This window comes from Halichoeres trimaculatus, unplaced genomic scaffold, assembly GCF_033239565.1.
Source record: "Halichoeres trimaculatus isolate MK-OKI-2021-1 unplaced genomic scaffold, fHalTri1.1 fHalTri1_scaffold_21, whole genome shotgun sequence".
NCBI classification, from domain to species: Eukaryota; Metazoa; Chordata; class Actinopteri; order Labriformes; family Labridae; genus Halichoeres; species Halichoeres trimaculatus.
In genome coordinates this window covers 24,301,660-24,324,479 of record NW_027437199.1, presented here as the reverse complement: position 1 = coordinate 24,324,479, position 22,820 = coordinate 24,301,660, and the positions used below count along the sequence as shown (strand labels likewise).

At 43.4% G+C, this 22,820-nt stretch overlaps 1 protein-coding gene across 3 annotated transcripts in view; it reads right to left on the bottom strand.

Annotated features, from left to right (window-relative positions):
- Nucleotides 1-332: 332 nt before the first annotated feature.
- Nucleotides 333-22,820, bottom strand: part of usp15 (ubiquitin specific peptidase 15) — a 28,155-nt gene continuing 5,667 nt past the window's right edge. Inside the window, exons 4-22 of one of the 3 annotated variants that reach the window (XM_074697782.1) lie at nt 21,752-21,878; nt 21,289-21,434; nt 18,934-18,995; nt 18,432-18,521; nt 13,839-13,986; nt 13,490-13,663; nt 12,846-13,004; nt 12,393-12,617; nt 12,223-12,306; nt 11,757-11,851; nt 11,331-11,519; nt 11,010-11,128; nt 10,601-10,882; nt 10,229-10,299; nt 9,756-9,871; nt 9,327-9,476; nt 4,280-4,383; nt 3,261-3,349; nt 333-2,538 (exon numbers count right to left, since the gene is read on the bottom strand). In XM_074697782.1, the coding sequence (XP_074553883.1) occupies nt 2,185-2,538; nt 3,261-3,349; nt 4,280-4,383; nt 9,327-9,476; nt 9,756-9,871; nt 10,229-10,299; nt 10,601-10,882; nt 11,010-11,128; nt 11,331-11,519; nt 11,757-11,851; nt 12,223-12,306; nt 12,393-12,617; nt 12,846-13,004; nt 13,490-13,663; nt 13,839-13,986; nt 18,432-18,521; nt 18,934-18,995; nt 21,289-21,434; nt 21,752-21,878 (2,784 nt within the window). In that variant the 3' untranslated portion in view covers nt 333-2,184. Of the gene's footprint in view, nt 2,539-3,260; nt 3,350-4,279; nt 4,384-9,326; nt 9,477-9,755; nt 9,872-10,228; nt 10,300-10,600; nt 10,883-11,009; nt 11,129-11,330; nt 11,520-11,756; nt 11,852-12,222; nt 12,307-12,392; nt 12,618-12,845; nt 13,005-13,489; nt 13,664-13,838; nt 13,987-14,374; nt 14,929-18,431; nt 18,522-18,933; nt 18,996-21,288; nt 21,435-21,751; nt 21,879-22,820 lie in introns of those variants that run through there. The other 2 variants (XM_074697783.1, XM_074697784.1) reach the window with 2 other exon arrangements.

Sequence of the window (22,820 nt, the reverse complement as noted above, 5' to 3'; positions counted from 1 at the left end):
ATTCATGAACACATCCTGCACAAAGAGGAGGCTCCAACAAGGAGCAGAGTCTGCAGCAAACAGAGGAGAGGGAATCAGAGCAGGAGCTTCAGCAAGCTTTACACAACTTTATTGAAGATTGTGTATAAATACACATGCACATTTCAAATGTAAACCCAAGTGAACTCAAGTGCAGCCAAACCTGGAAACCCCTGTTATGTCGTCATGCAAGGATGTCTGGATTATGTTTACAAAAGAAGTCCCAAAACAATAGAATCATCCTTTAAAAAGACCCCCACCCCCCCACCCCCGACAAAGAGCACAGGCAAGACTTTGCAAACTCGTGTGTAGTGGACTCAAGCCACAGAACCCCCCCACCCAGACCCCAAATCCTCCCACTTTGACATTTCAAGTCTTGCAAAGTCTTAAATATATTGTCTGTTTATTATTAAATGCTTACATATAAATAAATAAACTTTATCAAATGTGCACTCACAGAGTGAACTCTTATGTACAGTATTGTATAAGCCTATAGTAGCAATCACATCTCACTCAGTCAGGTCGGGGTGAGTCGCCCAAAATGCAAGGCAGCGCTGAAGTTGAAGCACAGAGATGCTCATAAAGGCGGCATGGTACACAGCTAATATTCTGAGGCAACCACAGGTACGCTAATGCTGCTTACAATGGAACCAACAGGTAGAAAAGAAAGCGTCACACTCCACCATGGAGAATAGAGTTCATCATGAGTTACAACGACCCTGCAACAATGTGCCACAAAATATTTTCACTGTATCATGATCCCCAAAGCTGAGCAGCCTTTTAGGCAGACTCACCCCAGAGTTTTAGATCTGTCCCTCCCCTCCCCTCCCTCCCCCCTCAAAGCTCAGAAACATTCCCTCTCCAGTAAGGGAGGCATTCAGCAGTACCCAGGATTCATACAGCTAATATCAAAGGCAAAGACCCATCATCATCACATTCAACTAAAGCAAGAGAAGGATTGAAAAGAAAAGAAGGAACACTCATCTGGCCGACAGAGACTCAGAAGGCATCAACACAAACATGTGGTCAGTGTTGGTTCCACTCAGCTTACATTCTGGCCCTCCAGTGGGTTCAACAAACACACTCTGATTTTACAGCATCATTCATTCACACATGGGGCTGAGGTGTGTGAGCGGGGCCGTGCAGGAGGAACAGGACAATCAATATGTGCAAAGAAAAGGCGTCTGCTCTGAGATTAAGAGTTAAGGCTGCGGTGATGCAAACAAGAGATGGCACCTCTGATGTCAGCAGATTCACCCGTGTTTCTAATCTCACAGCGCCACGACCAGGAGGAGGAGACAGAGGGGAACATGTTAAAGCTCTAAACACCAATGAAGAAGAACTCAAGATTAGGGAGGATTACTGAGCAGGCCGAGGAACAGATATTTGTCGCTTTCCATGCACGATTTGATTAGGAGAGAGTGCTGCTTGGTGCCAACGCTGTTCACCTCAAATCTTCAAATTACAGATGAGTTCGACTTTTTGATTCAGAGGACGAGAAGAAGAAGGATGAAAATGCAGCAGCCGGAAGAGAAAGTGAGGAGAGTACATGTGTACACACACACACACACACACACACACACACACACACACACACACAGGCTATGAGCCTCGTGGTTCTGGACTGTGGACTGGTCTCAGAGCTGCTCCCTCAGCTCCATGAGAGGAACCCTCTGAGAGGAAACCTGCTTCACTCATTGCAGTTTGCCTGGCAACAACAGGACCAAAAGTGGATGGTTGGTGATTGTGCAAGTTGAAAGGTATCAGTGTGTGGTGTGAACCCGACACGGTTCAGTGTTAAAAATATTTACAGGATGATAAAATGATATAAACTGAAAATGTATAAAAAACTAAAGAACACAGAGAGCAGAGAGGGACTCAGGGTCATCCACGAGTCCTTCAGCGCTCAGTCTCTCATACGCGAAACAAACGTGGCGACACACACACACACCCACAGTGATCCAACCATAGAGGAGGGCCCTGATTCTTAGAGTTGCACCCCGGCAGCTTCTCGCCCTGTCAGCTGTTCTCTCAGTGACTCTGCCTGTTGAGTGTCCAGGTGAGTGGCCGGGTGGGACGGGTGGCGTCCGCTGCCATGCTGTGTGTCCATATGGCTTTGGATGGAAAGATCCTAGTCTCTCTCCAAGTATCCCTGTCCCCATCTCCTCAGTTGGTTTTCATGGCCACGTCTCGATTTGGCGCCTGCTCCCCCTCCTCTTCCTCCTCTTCCTCTTCCTCGTCCTCTTCTTCCTCCTCGTCCTCCTGCTCGTTGTCATTCTTCCTGCGTCGGTTGTCATTCAGGTCCTCCTCGTCGCTCTGAGCTGCAGCGGTGGCGGAGGAGGAGGCACCCTGAGAGGAGGAGGCAGCTTTTCTCTCCTGCCTTTCATCACCATTGTTATCTTCCTCCTCTCCTTCGTCCTCCTCTTCATCCTCCTCCTCTTCCTCGCGGTCCAGAGCGAAGTAGCCGGTGCCTTTGACTGTATCCTGGCGCTGGTAGAAGAGCACGTAGCCGGCTTTGGACTGGGGAGGAAAACAACGAGCAAAGATACTGAGATGAAACTGGGACGATACGATCCAACATTTGCCTGCTCTCTGTCTATTGCTCTCTGTCTGTCCAGCTGGATCAACACCTGATACCTGATCTGTCTGTGGCTCTGACTCTTTGGTTTTCTCATAAATGATAAAAGAAACTTCTAAACCATGATTTTTTTTTTCAGGTTGTTTGAGTTTGCCACTGTGTTCAGGGAGTCTTTAAAACAGAGAGACAAAGCAGCACAGAAAAGTCCTTTATGACCAAACACTGTCTGTTCAACCAACTCACACAGATTTCTGCTCTTCTTTTGTAATAATCAAAGAAAGTATCACATGTAGAGTCATTTCTCTATTAAAAACAGTCTCAGTAAAGACATTAACAAACTCTTCAAATAACATGTTCAACAAACAGCAGTGAATGCTGATAATGAATGTTTTGCATGGTGACTGTGGAAAATGTTGGTGGGCTTCCTGTGTATGAGTGGATGTTGAAGAAACGAATGAGCATATACTTTGCATCAAACCATCACAATTTTCAGGTTCAACATATATGATATGTTTTCTAGAAGTAAAGGCTTTAAATGATTTTTTAAGGAGGCAAACCCAGAAAGCTGATCAGCAGAGAGGATGTTTGAGGAAACACAGACTGTTTAATCAGTTAAGAATAATCCTGCATCACAGCTACTTTCCCCACTGAAGAGGACACTCACCACGATTTGATCCTCGCTGGCAGGAGACACACTACTGTCATCAAAGTTGTACCACTTCCCATCATCTTTGTTTTTGGCGTAAGCAGTATCTGCACAGGAGAGCAGAGGACAACAGAGGATGTCAGAGGATGTGTGAGGGTGTTTGAGGATGATAAATAATAAAGGTGAGAGGTGCTTTGCTGCCTCTAAAGGTCATTACAACACAGAGCAAGAAAAAGACGTGTGTGAAAGAGCACACAGTAGAGTTAGGAGATAGTATAAAGACAGCATGTCATGTTAGGAATACACACTCCCACACACAGTCTCGTGTGTGCGTGTGTGTGCGTGTGTGCGTGTGTGTGTGTGTGTGTGTGTGTGTGTGTGTGTAAATATCATCTGAGCATCTGTTAAAGTGACTCCTTTAAAGTGATACTCTGGGATGGAACAAGTTGGGTCCTATCACAATGTTTGGGGCAGAAATGACCCCTACAGCAGTGTTTTTGTGCAGCAGAAGACCAGAGCGCTCACACCAAACACCCCCTCCCTGCTCCTCTGCAGGTTTCTTCTGCACTCAGACGGGGCCATATTTTACTTGACCAAAAACACAAATAAATGGACTCCCACCAAAAAAATCTGATATCGGTCTGCATTCAGTAACGCGCTGAAAATTCTCTAAATAAAGCGTGAATGCAGACCGATGTCAGATTTTTTCTGTGGGAGTCCGTTTATTTGTGTTTTTGGTCAAGTAAAATATGGCCCCGTCTGAGTGCAGAGGAAACCTGCAGAGGAGCAGGGAGGGGGTGTTTGGTGCGAGCGCTCTGGGCTTCTGCTGCACAAAAACACTGCTGTAGGGGTAATTTCTGCCCTAAACCTTGTGATAGGACCCAACTTGTTCCATCCCGGAGTATCACTTTAAAGCTGTGTGTCCTTCTTTTGACACACTGACACACACACACAGATAGCTGGTCTACAGCATGTTTGACTTTCATCAGAACACAGTGAGGACTGTAGAGGTCTCTGTGACATGTAGTGAGTCTTACAGTGGCCTCCGCCCATCCCCCCGTAGTGGTTTGACACAGCTATGAGGTCATAGCGACATGGCCCGGCGTTGGGGTTGATCAGGAACTCAGACATGTCCAGATCTCTGCAGGAAACACATGAAAACAGAAGTGAGTGGAGCTGAAGAGTTTAGAATTTAGCATGATTCAATGATCTGTTAGTTCTGCAGCTATTCTATATCAATATTATATCAGATCATTAGTTAACATCACCTAGAACATGAACAGTACAAAGAAAAGGAAAGAAACAACAAAAGATTTTCCACTGTGTCATTTTCTTTTATTCTCAATCGTTTCATGTGGAATTTGTTGATTGTTACCTCTCTTTTTTATTTTAATGAAAGTTAAAAACTACATCTACACAATTTCAACTCCTCACTGGGGGGGTTTCATTTTTAAACCCCAAAAACTGAAACACATCTGTGTTTTCTGTTTATTCTAGCCTTACACGCCACCGCCTTTCAAACACATACACCTAGGGATGGGTACCAAATTAGGTACTTTAATAGGCACCGACCGAATTCTGTCAAAAGTAGAAATATTTTATATTGAAAAACAAAAAAAATAATCAAACTGATATTTTTTACCACATGAACACAAAAAGTACTGAAAATTGGTACCGTTCAGTACCCGTACCAATTGCGAGGAACCAGGTATCGGTACCGTATCTTTTTAAAATTGAAAGGTACGTATCCCTACATAAACCACTCTGGAGTTATAAAATCAATTTTATGAATTTAAACAAACTTGTAGAAAAACAGGAGGACAAGTTTTTCTAAGCCTGAAAAGTATTTCTGTGGTTCTCTAAGAAAGCAGGTGGATACATTTCTGAGTGTAAGACCTGACAAATAATGGAAAATGACCTTTGTATTCAAACAGCTTTGTTTCCAAAGATAGGATTGATGGGTTTTTTTTGCTATTTAAAGCTGTTTTATTGTCTTTAAAGTGGACATATCATGCTTGTTTCTCCTTTTCACTATACCAGACTAGGATGCCTGTAAAGCATTTCTGCCCTCAGTACAAGTCATTTAGTTCCTTCATTGCCCCACAATAGCGTTCTCAATATCCTCAGTTTAGGCCATTCTGAAGATCTCGTTGAAACGCTCCGTTTGGAGAATGACCTCCAGTAACCTCGCAACGTCACAGCCTTTTGTGCTCTGATTGGTCAGTTCTATCAGAGGGGCAGAGGGGGTAGAGCCAGGGGGCGGTTTTTGCAGCATGGCAGTATTTACAAAATCGCCACATTGAATGGGGCAAACCGAGCGAGTTTGCTGTTTGCCAAAACTTCACCGTAAGGCATTGATAGCACTAATAAAATGGCAGAGTGTAGGATACGTCCTTTTGTATTGGACCCCGAGTCAGACCTGGACGGTTCTGCAGCTCAGGAGGAAGAAAATCCATCTCGACACAAATCCTCTCAGGACGCTTCAGTGTGGTGAGTCAAACCGGTACTGTAACATGTAGAGTTTATACGTGGAAATATAGGCAGACTTCACCAATAAACTATTTCTATAACAGGGCTCCATCCTGCTCCTTCACTTTTCTCTGTCTGTTTTATCCATCATGCTGAAAGTGTAGTCTAAAGATCACCTCTACCGTCAGTTCCTCACTATGTTATTACCGCAGCATTATTGTGGTCCAGGTTCACAGTGCATGTCAGAACAAGCATGCAAATATTACAGTCTCACAAGTATTACGACGTCTGCTGAAACTACAGTGTTTTAACTGCTAATTCACCATGTAAAGCCGAGCTGCTCAGCAGAGCAGAGTCCCTGCATCCAGCACTCAATCAAGTCAGCCAGAGCTGGTAGGGAGCTTTATTTATACTCGGCTCTTGGTGGGTGTATCCCTCGATGGCGGTTGTGTGACTAACTGACATCACAGAGGAGGAGCTGCTTTATCAGATTACTCCAATAAAAAGAAAGAATCCTTGTGTCGTCAAATGGCAATGACCTATTTTCAGAGGCATCAAATCTCGTTCTAGGATATCAGAAAAAATACAATATCTCATTTTGTGAAAATTCAGGGGGTGGTAGGTCTTGTTTTCAACTTTATTATATTATATGTAAGTATTAAATCAGGGATCAGCATGATATGTCCCCTTAAAGTCACCCACAGTTTAGACCATTTAGTTTAGATATATCTATCACAGTCATACTCAGTAAAGCTGGAAATGGTGTGTACTGTATTGTTCTGTTTGGTGGGAGAACAATAAGGTTGCATTCTAATAAGATAATGCCTTACATTTTGTCAGAGTACCTAACAGACATCATCTGTCTCATAATGTGACCATTTCATTTCTTCCTAAAGCCAAACGGTGCTTTGGAAAGGTTTCTGCAGCACTGGAGAAAAAAGAAGCTCACACAAGGGCAGAAATACCAGCTAACGTATAACCCCAATGGCCCAACAGAGGCGTGTAAACAAGATGTGTTAGTTATTGCAACATAAATTAGCATGAGAGTATTAATTTTCTAGATGAACAGTAAACTGCAGCTCTGCACATCCTGAACATGGCCGAGGTGTATGGAGTCAGATCAGTCTCAAAATTTACAAATGCAAAATTTGTGTGTGTGTAAATGTATCCACAAATGCGTGAACTGATATAAAAATGTGTTTGTCAATCCACAAATGTGTGAGTCGAGCAACAAATGTGTAAACAGATTTGCAAATGTGTAAAATATTTACACGTGTGTACAAATCCACAAATGCACACGGAAGGATTCACAACTGTAAAAAGAAAAAAAGTTTGTCATTTGTGAACCTCGCTGCATTTTTGGATTTTTGAGACTCCCTTGACATGCTAAGATCCACAAATGCATGTTTTTCATCAGGAAAAGTCTGGCCAATCAGATGTCTCCCTCCCCTCTTTCCCATATGTGTCGCCAAATGGTAAATGGTTAATGGACCAGTACTTATATGCGCTTTTCTAGTCTCTCAGACCACTCAAAGCGCTTTACACTGCTAGTCTCTCATTCACCCATACACACCACATTCACACACTGATGGTGGATTTGCTATGGAAACCATCAGTTTTTATCTAACACATTCACACCCATCTACACACCACTGACCAACAGTAGGAGCAATGCGGGGTTCAGTGTCTTGCTCAAGGACACTTCGGCATGTGCCTGCAGGAGCTGGAATTGAACCCCCGACCTTCCTATTGAGAGGCGACTACTCCATAGACATATATACATAGACGCCTCATTACGTACTAAACCGCGTCGGGCGTCGCCGCCATATTGGATGGGTCTCCTCACTGCATTCCAGCAGCAGACACAAACGGATTGAGCGCAAAGTGATGTATTATGCCGGTATTTTGTGCCGCCTACAGTTGCTGTAACCGTCCCAATATTGAGAGCAGATCATGTGGGGTTACCTTTCACAAGAAAGACTTCACAATAATTTTGTTTTATTGACCATTTATCATTTTATGTCATTTATAACCAACAGTATTGGACTATCGACAAAATGCTAACAGTAGGAGCTGGTGGTCTCACACTTTATCTCTAGCGTTTTTCTTCTTCTTCACATTTTGAAGATTTCCAAGTGACACTGGCTTGAGAAGGCCCCCTTTACAGCGTCTCTCCATACAACCACAGCCACACCATGACAACCCCTCCCTGCCCCTACCATCATATCACCTGCCGCTAATGATGTTGTTGTCCCTCCTCTGCTTGTTAATACTCCACCCTATGTGTATTTTTATGACTCTTTAATACTTTCTTTTTTGTTTTATTTACTATGATGTATTTACATTTACAGTTACTATAATTATACTGCAGCTGCTAGTGTCAAATGACTTTTCTCCCTTTTATAACAAATAAGTAATATTACTGTTGTTCTATTATCTATTTTTTTTTATCTTTGTTCTCATAAGCAGCCATACTACAGTTGAATTTAATTTCATTATCATTGTGGCTGATGTTGCCGTCGTTATTATCAATTTGACTACGATTAAGTAAGAATCAAAAGAAATACTTTAATTATTATTATTATCATTATTATTATTATTATTATCATTATCATATTAGAAAATATGTGTGAAGTTTGCATTGTGAGTATAAATATATATATAAGTATATATAAGTAAATATAACTATATATGTATGACCACAAATATGTTGTTGCTCATACGTTTTGTCTGTCTGTCTCACTGTCCTGTCTCATTGCACAACAAAAAATAGCACAATAAAAGTATATTAATTTGAAAGAATGCATTAAAATGTGTGACCGCGTCCTGCATTCTTAGTACATCTCTGTTGTTTGTAACAAACCTATTCATGTGAAAATCGGGTAAAAATTCGCTGAGTTATGCTCATAATAGTTGTGCATTCTACTCCTTTCTCAGTATAATAAACGCACTGGGGTGGCGTGTGAGACCCATCTAAGATGGCGGCCGGCAGCTATGTCAGCTCCAATAGGCAGCGCCAGTCAATGAGGCGTCTACGTATATAATGTCTATGGACTACTCTACCACTGAGCCACAACAACAACAACAGTGACTGGCTGAAAAGGAGGGAGACATCTGATTGGCCAGACTTTTCCTGAGGAAAAACATGCATTTGTGGATCAAGTATTTCAGGGGAGTCTCAAAAATCCACAAATGCAGTGAGGTTCTCAAATGACAAACTTTTTTTTTACATTTGTGATTTCTGTGTGCATTTTCGGATTTGTGCATGCATTAGTAATTATTTTACACATTTGTGGATCAGTTTATGCATTTGCAAATCTGATTACACATTTGTGAATTGATTTACACATTTGTAGATTAATTCACGCATTTGTGGATGCGCTTACACACACAAATTTTGCATTTGTAAATTTTGAGACTAATCTAACTCCATAGAGGTGAACAGGTTAAAGAAACAGAGAAGAAACTGCTAGAACGCTGAGTTTCTCTGCACTGATTCATTGCCTTTCCTTTGTGTGTGTGTGTGTGTGTGTGTGTGTGTGTGTGTGTGTGTGTGTGTGTGTGTGTGTGTGTGTGTGTGTGTTTGTGCATGCAGAGGAGTTTGAAAGTGTGTACCTGAGAGGAAAATCAACAAGGGAGTCCAGTTTATCTCTCATGTAACGGCTGTAGGAGAAGCGTTTCAGATGGACCACCAGCACGGGGGGCAGACACCACAGGTCCAGCTTCTTGGTGGCCTGTTGGTGCTGCTTACAGTTCGGACAGTACCTGAGAGACAGGTGAGAATGAACACACCTTGTTCAGTATCTGAGGGACAGTTATCGTAGCCGTCTTCAAGGCTGTTCACTGAACAGAAGCTGAAAACTAATCTTGTGTTTCTATCTCATTTCTGGTAAAAACTGTTGTGTTAGACTCAATCAGAGGAAAATGTTTTCTTACAGGATATTAAGACAAAAATGAGGCCTGGGTTTCTTACAAAGAGTAGAAAATCTGCCATTTGGGTGAAAAAATGTTTTTTTTTCAGATTGTGTGTTTCCCGTGTCTCACCATGGGTCCTCTGCTCCTAGTTTCTCCTTGGTAGTGAAGAGCTCGATGCAGTCCTTCAGCTTGAAGAAAGCTTTCTTCTGAGGCTTGTACTCCATACTCTCATGTTTGTCAAAATCCTGCTCCAAAAACAAACACACAAACACAAACAGCTATTAGGAAACCTCCCTCATAGCACTGCTGTGCCTCTCTGGACATGAGGCATGTTTGTTTTCATCAGACTGAAAAAAAATAGAAACCAGTGAACAAAGTGTCCCTCAGTGAGTTTAATGCCCTCCAAAGTCAGGGTAATGGACTTTTCTACTTTTTACAGGACGCTTGTTGAACAAACAGGGTTAAAGGAGTTTTTAACACCAAACAGAGCAGCTTCAGCTGAAAATATGATCGGAGGAGCTTTAAACTCTGTGGGCCTCTGCTGTGTTAACTCTGTTAGATTCTTTATCAGTGAGCATCTTCAGCTCCTTGTGTTTCTTTACCTCCACAACAGTCTCATCAAAGTACTTCTTCTTAAGCTCTGGTTCCCAGTCCAAAGAGAGATATGAGCGATCTGTGAAAAGATGAAAAGACTGAGATAACATAAACCTCAAGATGTCTCTGAGTTTGCTTTCATCACTCTCCAGTTACTGGCGTTGATTTCAGGGCTTAAATATTTGATTCACAGACTTTTCTGAGAAGACTTTGAAATGAAATAAGATATTTTACATCCTACTCAGCGTCAGTTGGTATTTAACCAAAGGAGAAACATGACATGGGAAATGACTGGATGTTTGTTAATGTGTGGATTAGACATTAAGTGGGAGGAACTTAAAGGGTATTTCCAACCAGACTTGGTTCCCTCTGGGCCATACCGCTGAGCCGCAGGTGTCCCTCGTCGAAGCGGATCTGCCGGGTGTCCTCCTTGATGAGGGTGAAGTCTGTTTTTCCCATGTTGTTAAACTGGAATGTGAAAAGTCTCTTTCTGTTGTGCCCCACGGTTTGCTGTCCTTTGGTGGAGTTCTGTGGACCGACCACACCGTTCTCCAGCTCGTTGTCTCCACCCACAGAGTCCTCTGATTGGCTGTTGTCGTTCTCAGACGGCAGCTCCTGATCCTGACTGGACTCGTCATCCTGCTCGTCTGTCTCCATCTCACCTGAAGGAGGATGGAGCAGATTATGGAGCAAACAGGAACTTTAAATTGAACTCATGTCACACAAATGAAGTCAGACAGGTGAACATGTGCTGTAAACACGTCTCTATACAGACGTCCATGCACTCACTCGGTGAGCCCTCCTCCAGCAGTCCGTTGGTGGCGTTTCCGTTTACGGTATGTTGTTTGGTTGGCTGTGTCTCTTCACAATCCTCCTCCTCTTCTTCCACTGAAGATCGCACAAACCGGCTGGAACAAACGTACCACAGATTTGGACAAAATGAGAAAACCTGCAGATTTCAAAACAAACTCAACCACACATCTCACTAACTTCCTGCAAAGTGGCCTGAAAATCAGACAAATTTATCAAACGCAATCAGAGCTGTTCTGCTTCAGGGTAGAGCTGTTCACTAGAGTGTTTCTGATAACATACAGAGGATCACAAACAAACCAGAGGCGTAGGAGCAGCATGTTGTAGAGTTTATCTTCACTCAGGGTTCTGGGGACGGCGATGAGAAAAGGCTGCCCGAACAGCGGTGTGCTGCTGTGGTTGTAGCCTGACTGCTTGTACTTTTCCCTCAGGTGCACTGGGATCACGACGTGGTCCGTATCCTCCATCCTGTTCACCGCCAACTCAAAACTGGAGAGAGGAGAGCTGTCACTCAGACTGGGCCAAAAGATCAAGCTTTAATCCTGCATGTTCATCTTCTCAGCGTGTAAGGCCAATAATAATCAGCTGTTAGGGATCTCACGCACACTTTGCATCACTGACATCACTAATACTGGAGCCTTTAAGACAAAATAACCAGGAGCATTATGAGGATAGTCCTCCAAATACTAAACATGTGATAATCTGAGGTGTATCAGCCACACTTACACATAGATATCATCTCTCTCCATGATGCTGCTAAGGTTCTCGTTGGTGGCAAAGATCCGGTGGAAGCGGTGGTTGTAGATGTCAGTTACAATCATCTGTGGTGAAAAACAGACAGGGATCAGAGGACTGATAGGATATGAAGCTGATCTAGTCATTAGTCTGGTTATTTAGCAGATTGAAGGGGAAACTGGAAGCCCAGAGAGCAGCCTGAGTTAGAAACTGATTGACCATAAACTTTTTTCAGGTGAAACTCTTAATGAGTTTGTTTCCTCCTCTTGTTGTTGCCCACACAAAGCTTTTTATGGTTCCTCTGATGCTAAAGTATAAAAGTTGTTTGTCTGGCTGAAGCTGTGTGCACAGGGAGAGTTTAAAAGGTAAGAGATCTATTTTGGTTTGTGCTGCGTGAGGAGATGTCAGCAGGATGCTGTGATACTGCACAGAGCAGAGCTGACTGGGATGTTTCTACCTTCTCAGCAGGCACGCCCGACAGGTTGGAAAGGGAGACACACAGGTCGGAGATGTAGCCCACCTTTGGCACCGTCAGCTTGTACTGAAACGTAAACACATCCCTGTCAAATCGCTGCCCTAACAGCAGATCATAACCACTGGATCAACCCTTCAGGCTGTAAGCAGCACCTGTGTGGGTTTGGCCAGAGCGTCCAGTCGGACCAGGTAGACCTCCAGAGTCCGCTCCTTCTTCATAGGCAGGGGCAGGGTCAGGTAGCAGAAAGGGTCAAAGGTCACAGACACCTTGGAGCACACAGGACACACCAGAGTGGACTTGAAGAGGCCGTGGAAGATGTCCACAATGATAGAGTCATTTCTCTTGATGTGGTTCTCCCAGGCTTCCTCTGCCACCACCTGAAAGAAAAGACAGGAAACAAACCAGATGACAAACTAAAATATAAAAGTATAAAAATATGTTTCTAAAATGATATCATTTTTTTAATAAAAGGAAATAGAGAACCCCAGATTTTATTTGGAACAAGCAAATATAAGAATAGACTTTAGGAAAGCCATGAAACAGTCCATGAGGTTTTTCCAAAACTAAATCCAGAAGATCATCTCATCTCCATCTTAATAACTCACTTTATCAGGTCGCCCGTTAGCGTCCTTTAGCTGGATGTATGGCTTCTTCCGGATGCGATTCAAATCTTCATGAAGACCGTCCAGGAGAAAGGCCAGCAGCTCATGAGAGTCCTGCTGCTGGTAGCCCGAAAACTGTGGGGCGAAACGACCCACCTGTGTCTAAGGACAGAGAGGAGATTTTACATAATGTCATGGAGAGAGACACAGAAACAGGCAGGAAGTAAACACACATATCTTTGAGTTAATGAGGTAAAACTGGTCCATTCTTGCAAATTGAAGTATTCTGCAGTCCTGGATGCTTCACCCACAGACATTTAAAGATTCACTCCAGTTCAGGACAAGCTTCCATCCACAGAACTCACATACTTGAAAAACTTGTCCAGGCTTGTCCACTATAATTTGGAGCTATTCTCAGTCTGCTTTCTTTCCTCTTACTCATTTATATTTTAAACATAGTACAGTCTATAATCCAATATATCTTCCAGTTTTCTTCCAAAGATAAAAATTGCTGTGAGTGACTGAATGATGACACTTCACAGAGCATCCCCCAAAAATCTACAAACTCTGTATTCTTGTAAAACAAGAATAAATAAAAATATTTGAAGGACTCATTCCTTGTGAAGTTTCTCCAGGTAGTTCGTTACCTTGAAAGGCCTTGGAGTGACATAGCTGTATTTGCCCGACCACAGCTGCTTGATAAGCTCAGCGTAGGCTCGGGCGATCTCCCCCTTCATGCCCAGCGGGTTGTCCTCATTCAGCTCGTCTGTGTACTTGTCTTTGAGGAAGTAGTTCGTCAGTGGAGGGATATTGCTTAAACACTAATGGGGTAAAAATGCAGACGAGGACACTTATCAGGAGAGGATGGATTTAGACTCTTCACACACATGAGAAACATGTTCATTTCTTCAATAGTTTCCCAAGGTTTTTCTGATCTCTGACAGAAAACACTACCTGCATGACTACCTGTAGGACTTTCTGCAGACATGCTGTTACCTGCACTGCAGAGTTCATGAAGCAGGTGTTGCCCAGGTTGGAGAGTCCACAGAGGCCCGAGCGCTCGCTCTGCCTGCTCTGGTCTGAGTAGTCATAGCTGTTGCTGTAGGGGTGATAGGACGGCAGACTGTAGCTGGAACTCTTCACACTGTGCAGTACACAAACACATGCAACAATGAATCACACACATGACCGCAGCGAGCACAAAGGAAGTCAAACAGTCCTACAGCAGAGACAGATAACACAGCTACGCCTGATTGAAGTCTTTTAAAGTTCTAAAAGCATTCAGTGAGAGATACAGGAACACACACACACACGCACAGGCACAAGTGCTCACACACACACACACACACACACACACACACACACACACACACACACACACACACACACACACACACACACACACACACACACACACACACACACTTTTCCCCTTGAATCAAAATACTCAACATCCTGAACCTTAAGACCTCCTCAGGCCAGCCAACAATCAGACACAGCTTTAAGCTAAGCTAACAACACCAGTCGCCAACCTCTGCGCGGGCTGTATGGTTGTATTGGTGGTGTTAGGCTCCCACTGGTCAAGAGCAACAGCCGCAATGGTGGTGGAGGCGGCGGTGGCCTCGCAGTTCAGCACACGGTGGTCTACCCTCCTGCTGTCCAGCTCCACCGCCTCAGACCTCAGGCACCACCAGCAACACAAGAGCATGACATCTCAGCCCCGCCCTGGCCCACACCAGCCCACATGTCCGCATGAAACTGAACCAGCGGCAGCGAGGATCGGGTTCGGCACAAGTTAGGCCTGCTTCAAGTCTGACGCCGTGTAAGAAAGTCCAGCTCCAGGTCTTGCTGCTGTCTCAGTTCAACCCAGCACAGCTTCAGTTTGGATGTAGTCCCATACAAGTTAAGGCCCAAATCCGACTTTCAGGTGCAGCACAGGCCACAGACCAAACTACAGGACGCATAAACAGAGACAAAGATAGGAGCTAACTAAGCAGCTCCCCTCTTCTTCTTCTTTTTCCAGCCTGTCATTTTGTTATCCTCTCTGCTTTATCTTTCTTCCCCCTGTCCTGTCCCGTCCCGTCACGTCCCGTCACGTCCCGCCACGTCCTTCCTCTGGTCTTCTGCTCCTCCCTCTGGCCAGCCTGCTGCTCACTGATGCTCTACGGCTACCGGCAGATATTTATAGCAGCATCAGCAGCAGCAAGGATGCTCAAGACTACTGCTATCCAAGCTGGAGGTGCACAGAGGAAGAGAGAGGGAGGGAGGGGAGGAGGGAGAGGCAGAGAGAATGAGGGGGAGGGGCGAAAGAGTGTGAGTGTGTGTGTGTGTGTGTGTGTGTGTGTGTGTGTGTGTGTGTGTGTGTGTGTGTGTGTGTGTGTGTGTGTGTGTGTGTGTGTGTGTGTGTGTGTGTGTGTGTGCGGGTGTGGGGGGTGGGCTGACAGGAGAGAAATGAGATGGGGATGGAGGGAGCAGCTGATCCACTGCATCCAGCTGAGGCTGCAGTATTCACAGGCCTTCCTATCTCTGAGTATCTCTCCTCCACAGTCAGACACACATTAACATGCTCACTCATGCTGACACACCATCTATCCTCTCTTCCACACTTATCCACACACGATAGAGCGCCCTGACTCATCCCGACACACTAACACAAGTTTTCGCTCCCATTTCACCTCCTCTGCTTGTTAAAGCTGCCCTCCCTCCAAACTGACACTCCCACTTTTGTCCTTTTTAATATGCAATGCCTGTTATTCTGTGGGCTTTTAAAGGGGAAGCTCTAATGGAATAACCCAAAGAATGAAGCGCGTTCATGGCAGGGGCCCGTGAGTGTGCACGCAGGCAGGCGATGAGAGGAGCAGGAGGTAATGAAATGTATTCTGAAGGTCACTTAGACCGCAGAACGTGTGCCTCGCGATGAGCTCAGGGGACGGGTAGAGAGGGGAGGTAAAGAGCCAAAGACAGACTGAGGGAGAGAGGAGGTTGCCTACTGAAATCGGGGAACACTGCCTTTTGGGACACTTGCTGCTGCTACTGAGCATCACTACCGACATTTCATTGACCACAAATCCCCCAAAAAACAGCGTTATGTAACGCAGGAAGACTTCCTATGAATAAAGAGGCCCCATGCATAATTCAGAGAAAACGACAGCGCTGGCACCAAAGAGAATCGGGGACTGAAGAGCTGCTGGGAGTGGAGATCTCATTTCTTCCAGTCACTCACTCTGTGTGCTTTCCACATACGTGCAGAAAAATACTACTCCTCTCAGTTTCTGGCCACAGAGCACGAGACAGAACAAGTGAGTGTAGGAAGATCAAACTATAAGAGTATTAAAAACCCATAACAGACCATATCTGAGAAGCACACACACACACACACACACACACACACACACACACACACACACACACACACACACACACACACACACACACACACACACACACACACACACACACACACACAGGACACCCTCCAGCATGCAGGGACCACACAGAAGCTGGAAGGAGGGTAGTGAAGTCTTGATGACAGCAGAGGCCTCAGGTTAGCAGTGCTCTCTAAAGGAGGCCTGATGGAGCCGCTGGGTACCAGTTCCTCTAAAGGAACCCATCACTGAGGTCCAAACTGACAACAAGAGGGCAGTGTTTCCTTTTGAAAGAGCAAGTAATCAGATCAAAAATTAGGATTTGTGTGTGAATTTACATACTTCTATGTAAATACTGCTTTGTTTTGTATACACGCCTTCTTTACTATTTTTTACTTAATGTTTTTTATGGCACCCTTTACTTATTTTATTGCTCATTCTATTTCATTTCATTTCATTTCATTGTCTACTTTTTTACCCTAGTTTTACATTGTGATGAGCAACTGGTAACACCAGATTTCCCCCCCTGAGGAATAACAAAGTATTTCTGAATCTGATTGAAAGAAAATTTCCCCACAGGGACAATTAAGTATATAAAATGAAATGAAATGAAACAATTACCTCCTCTTGTTTAGGGATAATATTTTATAAAGCAATAGACAAATTTAGTTTAAACTGAAGAGATTTTTTTTTCTCTGAGATTGACAACAATTTCAAAATATAAAATACTTTCATATGTTATTTGCACTTTTTTAAACTATTGTTTGTTCTGCAGCTTCTGTAGGCAAATGAATGGAGAACAAAAGGCCAAAAATTTTTTTTCCTACAGGGCAGTAGAGTGGATTGCATTGTGTTTGAATGTTATATGACAAAAAGTAATGTATCCTAACGCACCATATCATTATGTAACTTAACACTGTAGCAATGCATGGCTACATAACATAGGGTAATGTTTGGTCACATATCGTAACATTGTAACAAGAGGCTGAATGCGAAGATGGCTCACTACGTCTATCTTTCCTAACATCGGGGTGCATAGGTTCTATAGCGGATTTATAGCGGAGTGAGCATCTGTCAAAAATGCGATCTTTTGGGTGAAGACGGGGCTGCTCGCGCGTACACACGGAGAGAGCTGAAGCGAGCGTCCTGAGGGGTAAGGAGGAAACACACGCTAATATGAGTGATGGCACCATAGATACAGTTCTAAAGCCGCCTGCCACAGTCCCAGTGTGGGAATATTTTGTTTTTTATCAGAATGAACAAAGTGTGAGCTCATGAACACCAACGAGCTGATATGTTGCATTTGTTTTAAAATAGTGGCGACGAAGAAGAAGAAGAGGAGGTGCAGCGGAGCCTTGTTCTTTGACAATCCGCTCCTACTGAGGCTTTTGGTCTGCAAAGTAAATAGAAATAATATGAAAAAATGGAAAAAAAAAAAAATCAAAGTAATGTTGACAATAATATGGTTTATCGGCAATAATATTTTGGAAAATTATCGTCTAGCAAAATTTATTGTGACAGGCCTAGTCATGGATGACTGTATATCTGCTCTCCCAGTGCCCTATCACAGAGAATCAGTTTAAGTTCCTGTACTTGTGTGCTGATCTGATGAAAACCATCCTACGTGTCAGTTTCAGTGTCCCTGCTCACTGAGGTGTTTTAAAGTCATCAAGAGTTCAATAATAAAAATTTTCTTTCAAAAACAAAAGCATCAGTAACACACATAAATCCCTCTGCAGAAGAGTCAGAGTAGTAGATAAATCAATTAACACGTTAACCGTATCCCTGCTGCCTCCTCCAGAGCTGTCCATCAGCGGAGAGGAAAATCAGAAGTGAAATATGAACAAAGGCTGACTGAGGCACCCAGAGGCCCTGACAGGCCATTTATAGTGAACACTGCTGTCGCTGAGGAAATCTTCAGAGATCAATCCCTGCTTAGTCCCTTCCCCCTTCCTGCTATCAGTTCTAACTGCTGAAAAGGCATCAACACGAGATCGCTTTAAGCCCCAAACCACAGCCACAGACAGATCTGGACAAACACAAAGATGGAAACATGCTGATTTTGGAGAGGATGATTTCAAGTAAATATACTTCTAATGACATTTTTATCCAGTCATTGATTTATAGGCCAATGTGATCTGTGCTGAATGTGCATCCAGACTCCATCTCTGGCTGTTGGCATCACATCCATCCCTCAACTATCCAGCCCACTACTGAGCCTTACTTCCTGCTGTTGAAGCTGCTGTTATGATTGTTTGTGAGAGATGAAGGCGAGATCTTTGGCAAAGCAGAGAGATTGGAAGCACCAGATGACCTTCAAAAGATAAAGAATAGATCATGAGTTAGAGAGGAGAAAAATAAGGAGCTGTTCAGGAAAAGGTGTGCGAGAGAGTCTGTTAAATCAAACTGAGATGAGTAAACCAAATAGAGAAATATGTCAGCAACAAAAGCTCAAGCAGAGGAGGCCGTCTGGGGGCAGAGTAAGTGAGCGAGGGGATTCTTGGAGATGATGAGGTGCTGAAGTGACATTGCAGGAAAACTTAACTGTTGCACTATTAAAGTGTGTAAAGGATGAGGATTCAGTGAGATCCTGACTAACAGAGAGACACTGGAGGTGAAGCACATCTGACTGAGTGTTGGCTGTAGTGTGGGATGCTGTGGGAACTTTGTACATCTGTCCTACATTCAACAAAGCAAGAGAAGCAAGGAGGTATGCTGTCACTCACTTTGGTGCCGTGGAGCCCCGGGGCCATGAGCCATCCTCATTCTTCTGCTCTATTACAAGAACCTGCAACAGACAGCAGAGAGAAGACACGGTTCTGTTTCTACATTCGGAAACGCTTCAAAGTGATTTCAAGCACGCTCCCTGCTTTCAAACACAGGATTCATCCCAATGCATTTGGTTTTGGTTATAACCCAAAGTTTGAGGCAAAAAATACTTTTACTCCAGGTAAAAAAAGAGGTAGACATTAATATATACAAAGAAATACTTGGCTGTATTTAGCATTTAACATTCTGTGAAGATGCACTTTTGTATAGAAGCGCATTGCATTCACTGGATAAAAAAAAAAATAGACACCTTATATCGTAATTACCAGAAAAGATCTTGTAATTACGACATCAGGATCTCATAATTACGAAATCTTTTCTCATAATTACAACATCAGGATCTCATAATTAAGAGAAAAGAAGGAAGTGGAATTTTCTTCTTCATGGAATATATTCTACAGAAGTACAGAAGTGTAAATACTACTGCAGTGATGGAGCTGTCCCAGTTGCTATGTTTTTACCACCTTCTAGGTTTGAGACACTGGAAAATGCTAATGTTTCTGAAAAAGGAGAACGAAAAACAGAAAAACCACGATTTTCTGTCCTGGTTTTAAAAATGTAAAAATGAAAAATAATAAAAGATTGTGTCAAAATTGTGTGTGTGATATTTTGATATTGAATTTGAACATCTCTATATGAAAATTAGACAAATAACTCGCAATGAAGGTTTATACTGACATGTTCCTGAGCTATTTTTTTTTTTATAAATAACAGATCTCTGACAATCCACTCCATCTTATCATCTGCGCACTCCCGTGTTTTTCAATGAGACAGTCATTGCACAGTCTGCTGCTGTCTGATCTGCTCTCAGATAAACCAAGAAACATTAGAGAAGGTGATAAAGTTTTTTTCCTTCCCTCTTTTTCACCTGTTCCACCAGCTATGACTCATTTCATGCGTAACGGCTGTGCGCCTTAATTTCTCTTCCACAGCGCTCTCTCATCGATTAAGAGGCTGTATTTAGGAAAAACAGAATTAAAATATACCAATAAGTTATTTTATAATGGCTCACTTCATGCATAACGGCACGAAGTGCGTCACCATGCGGGCCAGCTCCTCTCTGATGTTTCTTTGTTTATCTGAGAGCAGATCAGACAGAGGCCGACTGTGCTCCGACTGTCTCATCGAAACACACGGGAGTGTGCAGATGCGCGTGGATAAGATGGAGTGGATCGTCAGAGATCTGTTACTTATGAAAAAAAAATAGCTCAGGAACATGTCTGTATAAACCTTCAATGTGAGTTATTTGTCTAATTTTTATATAGAGATGTTCACATTTAATATCAAAATATCACACACACAATTTTGACACTGTCTTTTTTTATTTATCATTTTTACATTTTTAAAACCAGGACAGAAAATCGTGGTTTTTCTGTTTTTCGTTCTCCTTTTTCAGAAACATTAGCAATTCCCAGTGTCTCAAACTGAGAAGGTGGTAAAAACATAGCAACTGGGACAGCTCCATCACTGCAGTAGGATTTACACTTCTGTACTTCTGTAGAATATATTCCATGAAGAAGAAAATTCCACGTCCTTCTTTTCTCTTAATTATGAGATCCTGATGTCGTAATTACAAGATCTTTTTTCGTAATTACGAGACAAGGTGTCTATTTTTTTTTTATCCAGTGAATGCAATGCGCTTCCGTCCCTTTGCAAACTACCTGTTACTGGTTTAATCTGTGTCACACAGCATGCTGTAGCTCCTGTATCTCTAATGGGAAAAGCACAGTGGATCTCATCTGCTGCCTCTCTTAGCAGGGATTTGTCTGGGGCTCAACAATCCTCTGGAACAGCTGCTGGTGAAGAGACAGCGCTGCCATCTGAGGCCTGGAGGCTCACTGTGGGCAGGTGCTGAAATCAAACTGGGATTTCACAGTGGCTGTGTTTGCTCTAATCGACTGCCAAGAGGATGCCAGGACACTCCCGTGGCAGGAGACACAGGGATGTGTTTGGACTTTAACTCTGTTGCAGGAACATTTCAAAGAACTAAAACCAAAGAAGGTCATCTTGAGGCAAAGTCAGTGGACTCAGTGTGTTTGAAGTGTCATGAGATAAGTTAGACTGCCCTCTGTGGGTCATGTTGACCTCCTAGATACAGTATCACACAGCAGCAAGGCTTTTCTGGAGCTCCTCTCCACCAGGGTTTAAAGGGCCACACAGCGAGTCATAACTGGACAGTTCTGTTCAAAGCTTTACGTTTCTTTCTGACTGGAGGAGTGAATATATTTCAGGTTGAACCACATGACGCTCACCTGTCCTTGGTAGAGGCCAGCATCCTGGATGGTGCTGTCAGGTTTGTTGAGGGGCTCAAAGGTGTTGCTCATGTACCTGTTCCACAGCCTGGTCTCTTTCTCATCAGGGATGCTGAACAGCTTCCTCATGTCCTTCTCGATCATGTCTGCAGAGAAGACGCAAAGTTTTAAACAAAGTGAAACAACAAACACACTGTTCATAACAGAACTAGAATCTTTCCCTGCATTTGTCAACAGAATGGAGAGATTCCCCTTACAGAGTGATTTATAAATCATGGCACATAGGATCATTGCTGTGTTTGAAAATGATATAACGACTTAAAATGACATTAGTTTGTCAGAGTTTCCTCAGTCAAAGAGGATTTTAAGAAACCCACAGTTGTAGTCTGACTGATTCCAGGTCAGTGATGAACCCACAGAGTGGTGTAAAAAAATCTCCCGCTCAGCATCGGCTCAGTCGTACCTATTGTGTCGGCTTTGCTGAAGCGTCTGGTGACCACATTGTCCATGTTGCTATCTTCACAGAGCTTCAGCTCTGTCAGGTACACCTCCACCTTACAGTGCTTCACAAACATACCTTGCTCCACCACCTGAAAGGAAGCATGGGAAATGATCAGCTGCAGCACAGGTTTAGAGAAAATGATCCAAGACAATAACACTGAAAAGACCTTCAGATAGTGCAGATAATGGGTCCAGTTCATACAGTAGAAACACATTATGTTCCATCCAGCCAAGGCTGTGACGTTCACCAGAAATTCATCCTAATCCAGAGTAAGGAGGAGATTTCATGATAAACCTGTTGCTAATCCAATATTATTTTCTGCCAACATGCAGTGCTCTCTCATTGAACATGGTTTGAATCTACTTGGGTATAACAGCAAAGCCTTCACACTGTGTGATTCAGCCAGGTGATGCACAAACAAGGGGTCAAAAGACATTTGGTACTTGGCTGGTCACCTAAAACAGCAGGTTTTTATACCACCTGTAGATAAAATTATTGAATTAAAAAGTGCACCACTTCAGCTCTATATGTGTCCCTCCTTGGTGATCTGTTTTCAGTCATCATTCTCCCTCACTTAACGTCCACACAGAATCCTTCATGACTGGCTCAACATCACATGAGTAATATCAGCCAACACTCAGGCCTGGGAGTCACTGACACACAGATGAGAGCAGTCTGGAGGACAGTCTACAGCTGAGTGGGTGGCACTGAGATTTGGAGGTGAAGCAGCAGGGATCTCTGAGTCTCAAAATGTTACCGGGCTTCACACCAAAATCCTGTTCCTAGAGCACAGTCAGCGATAAACTCCCCTGAAAAATTGAGACTTCATCTTTGTCAATACAGCACACCCCAATGTACAATTTATTATGGCACAAAGTTTCCCTTTTTTAACATTAAGTATATTTTGTAGACATGCACCTATAGACCGGTGCCGATTTCCTTAATTTTGGGGGATCAGTGATTGGTGATCAGTGAACGGTGATCGGCCCATCCTTACATATGAAGCTGATCTTATATACCTCTGGGAGGG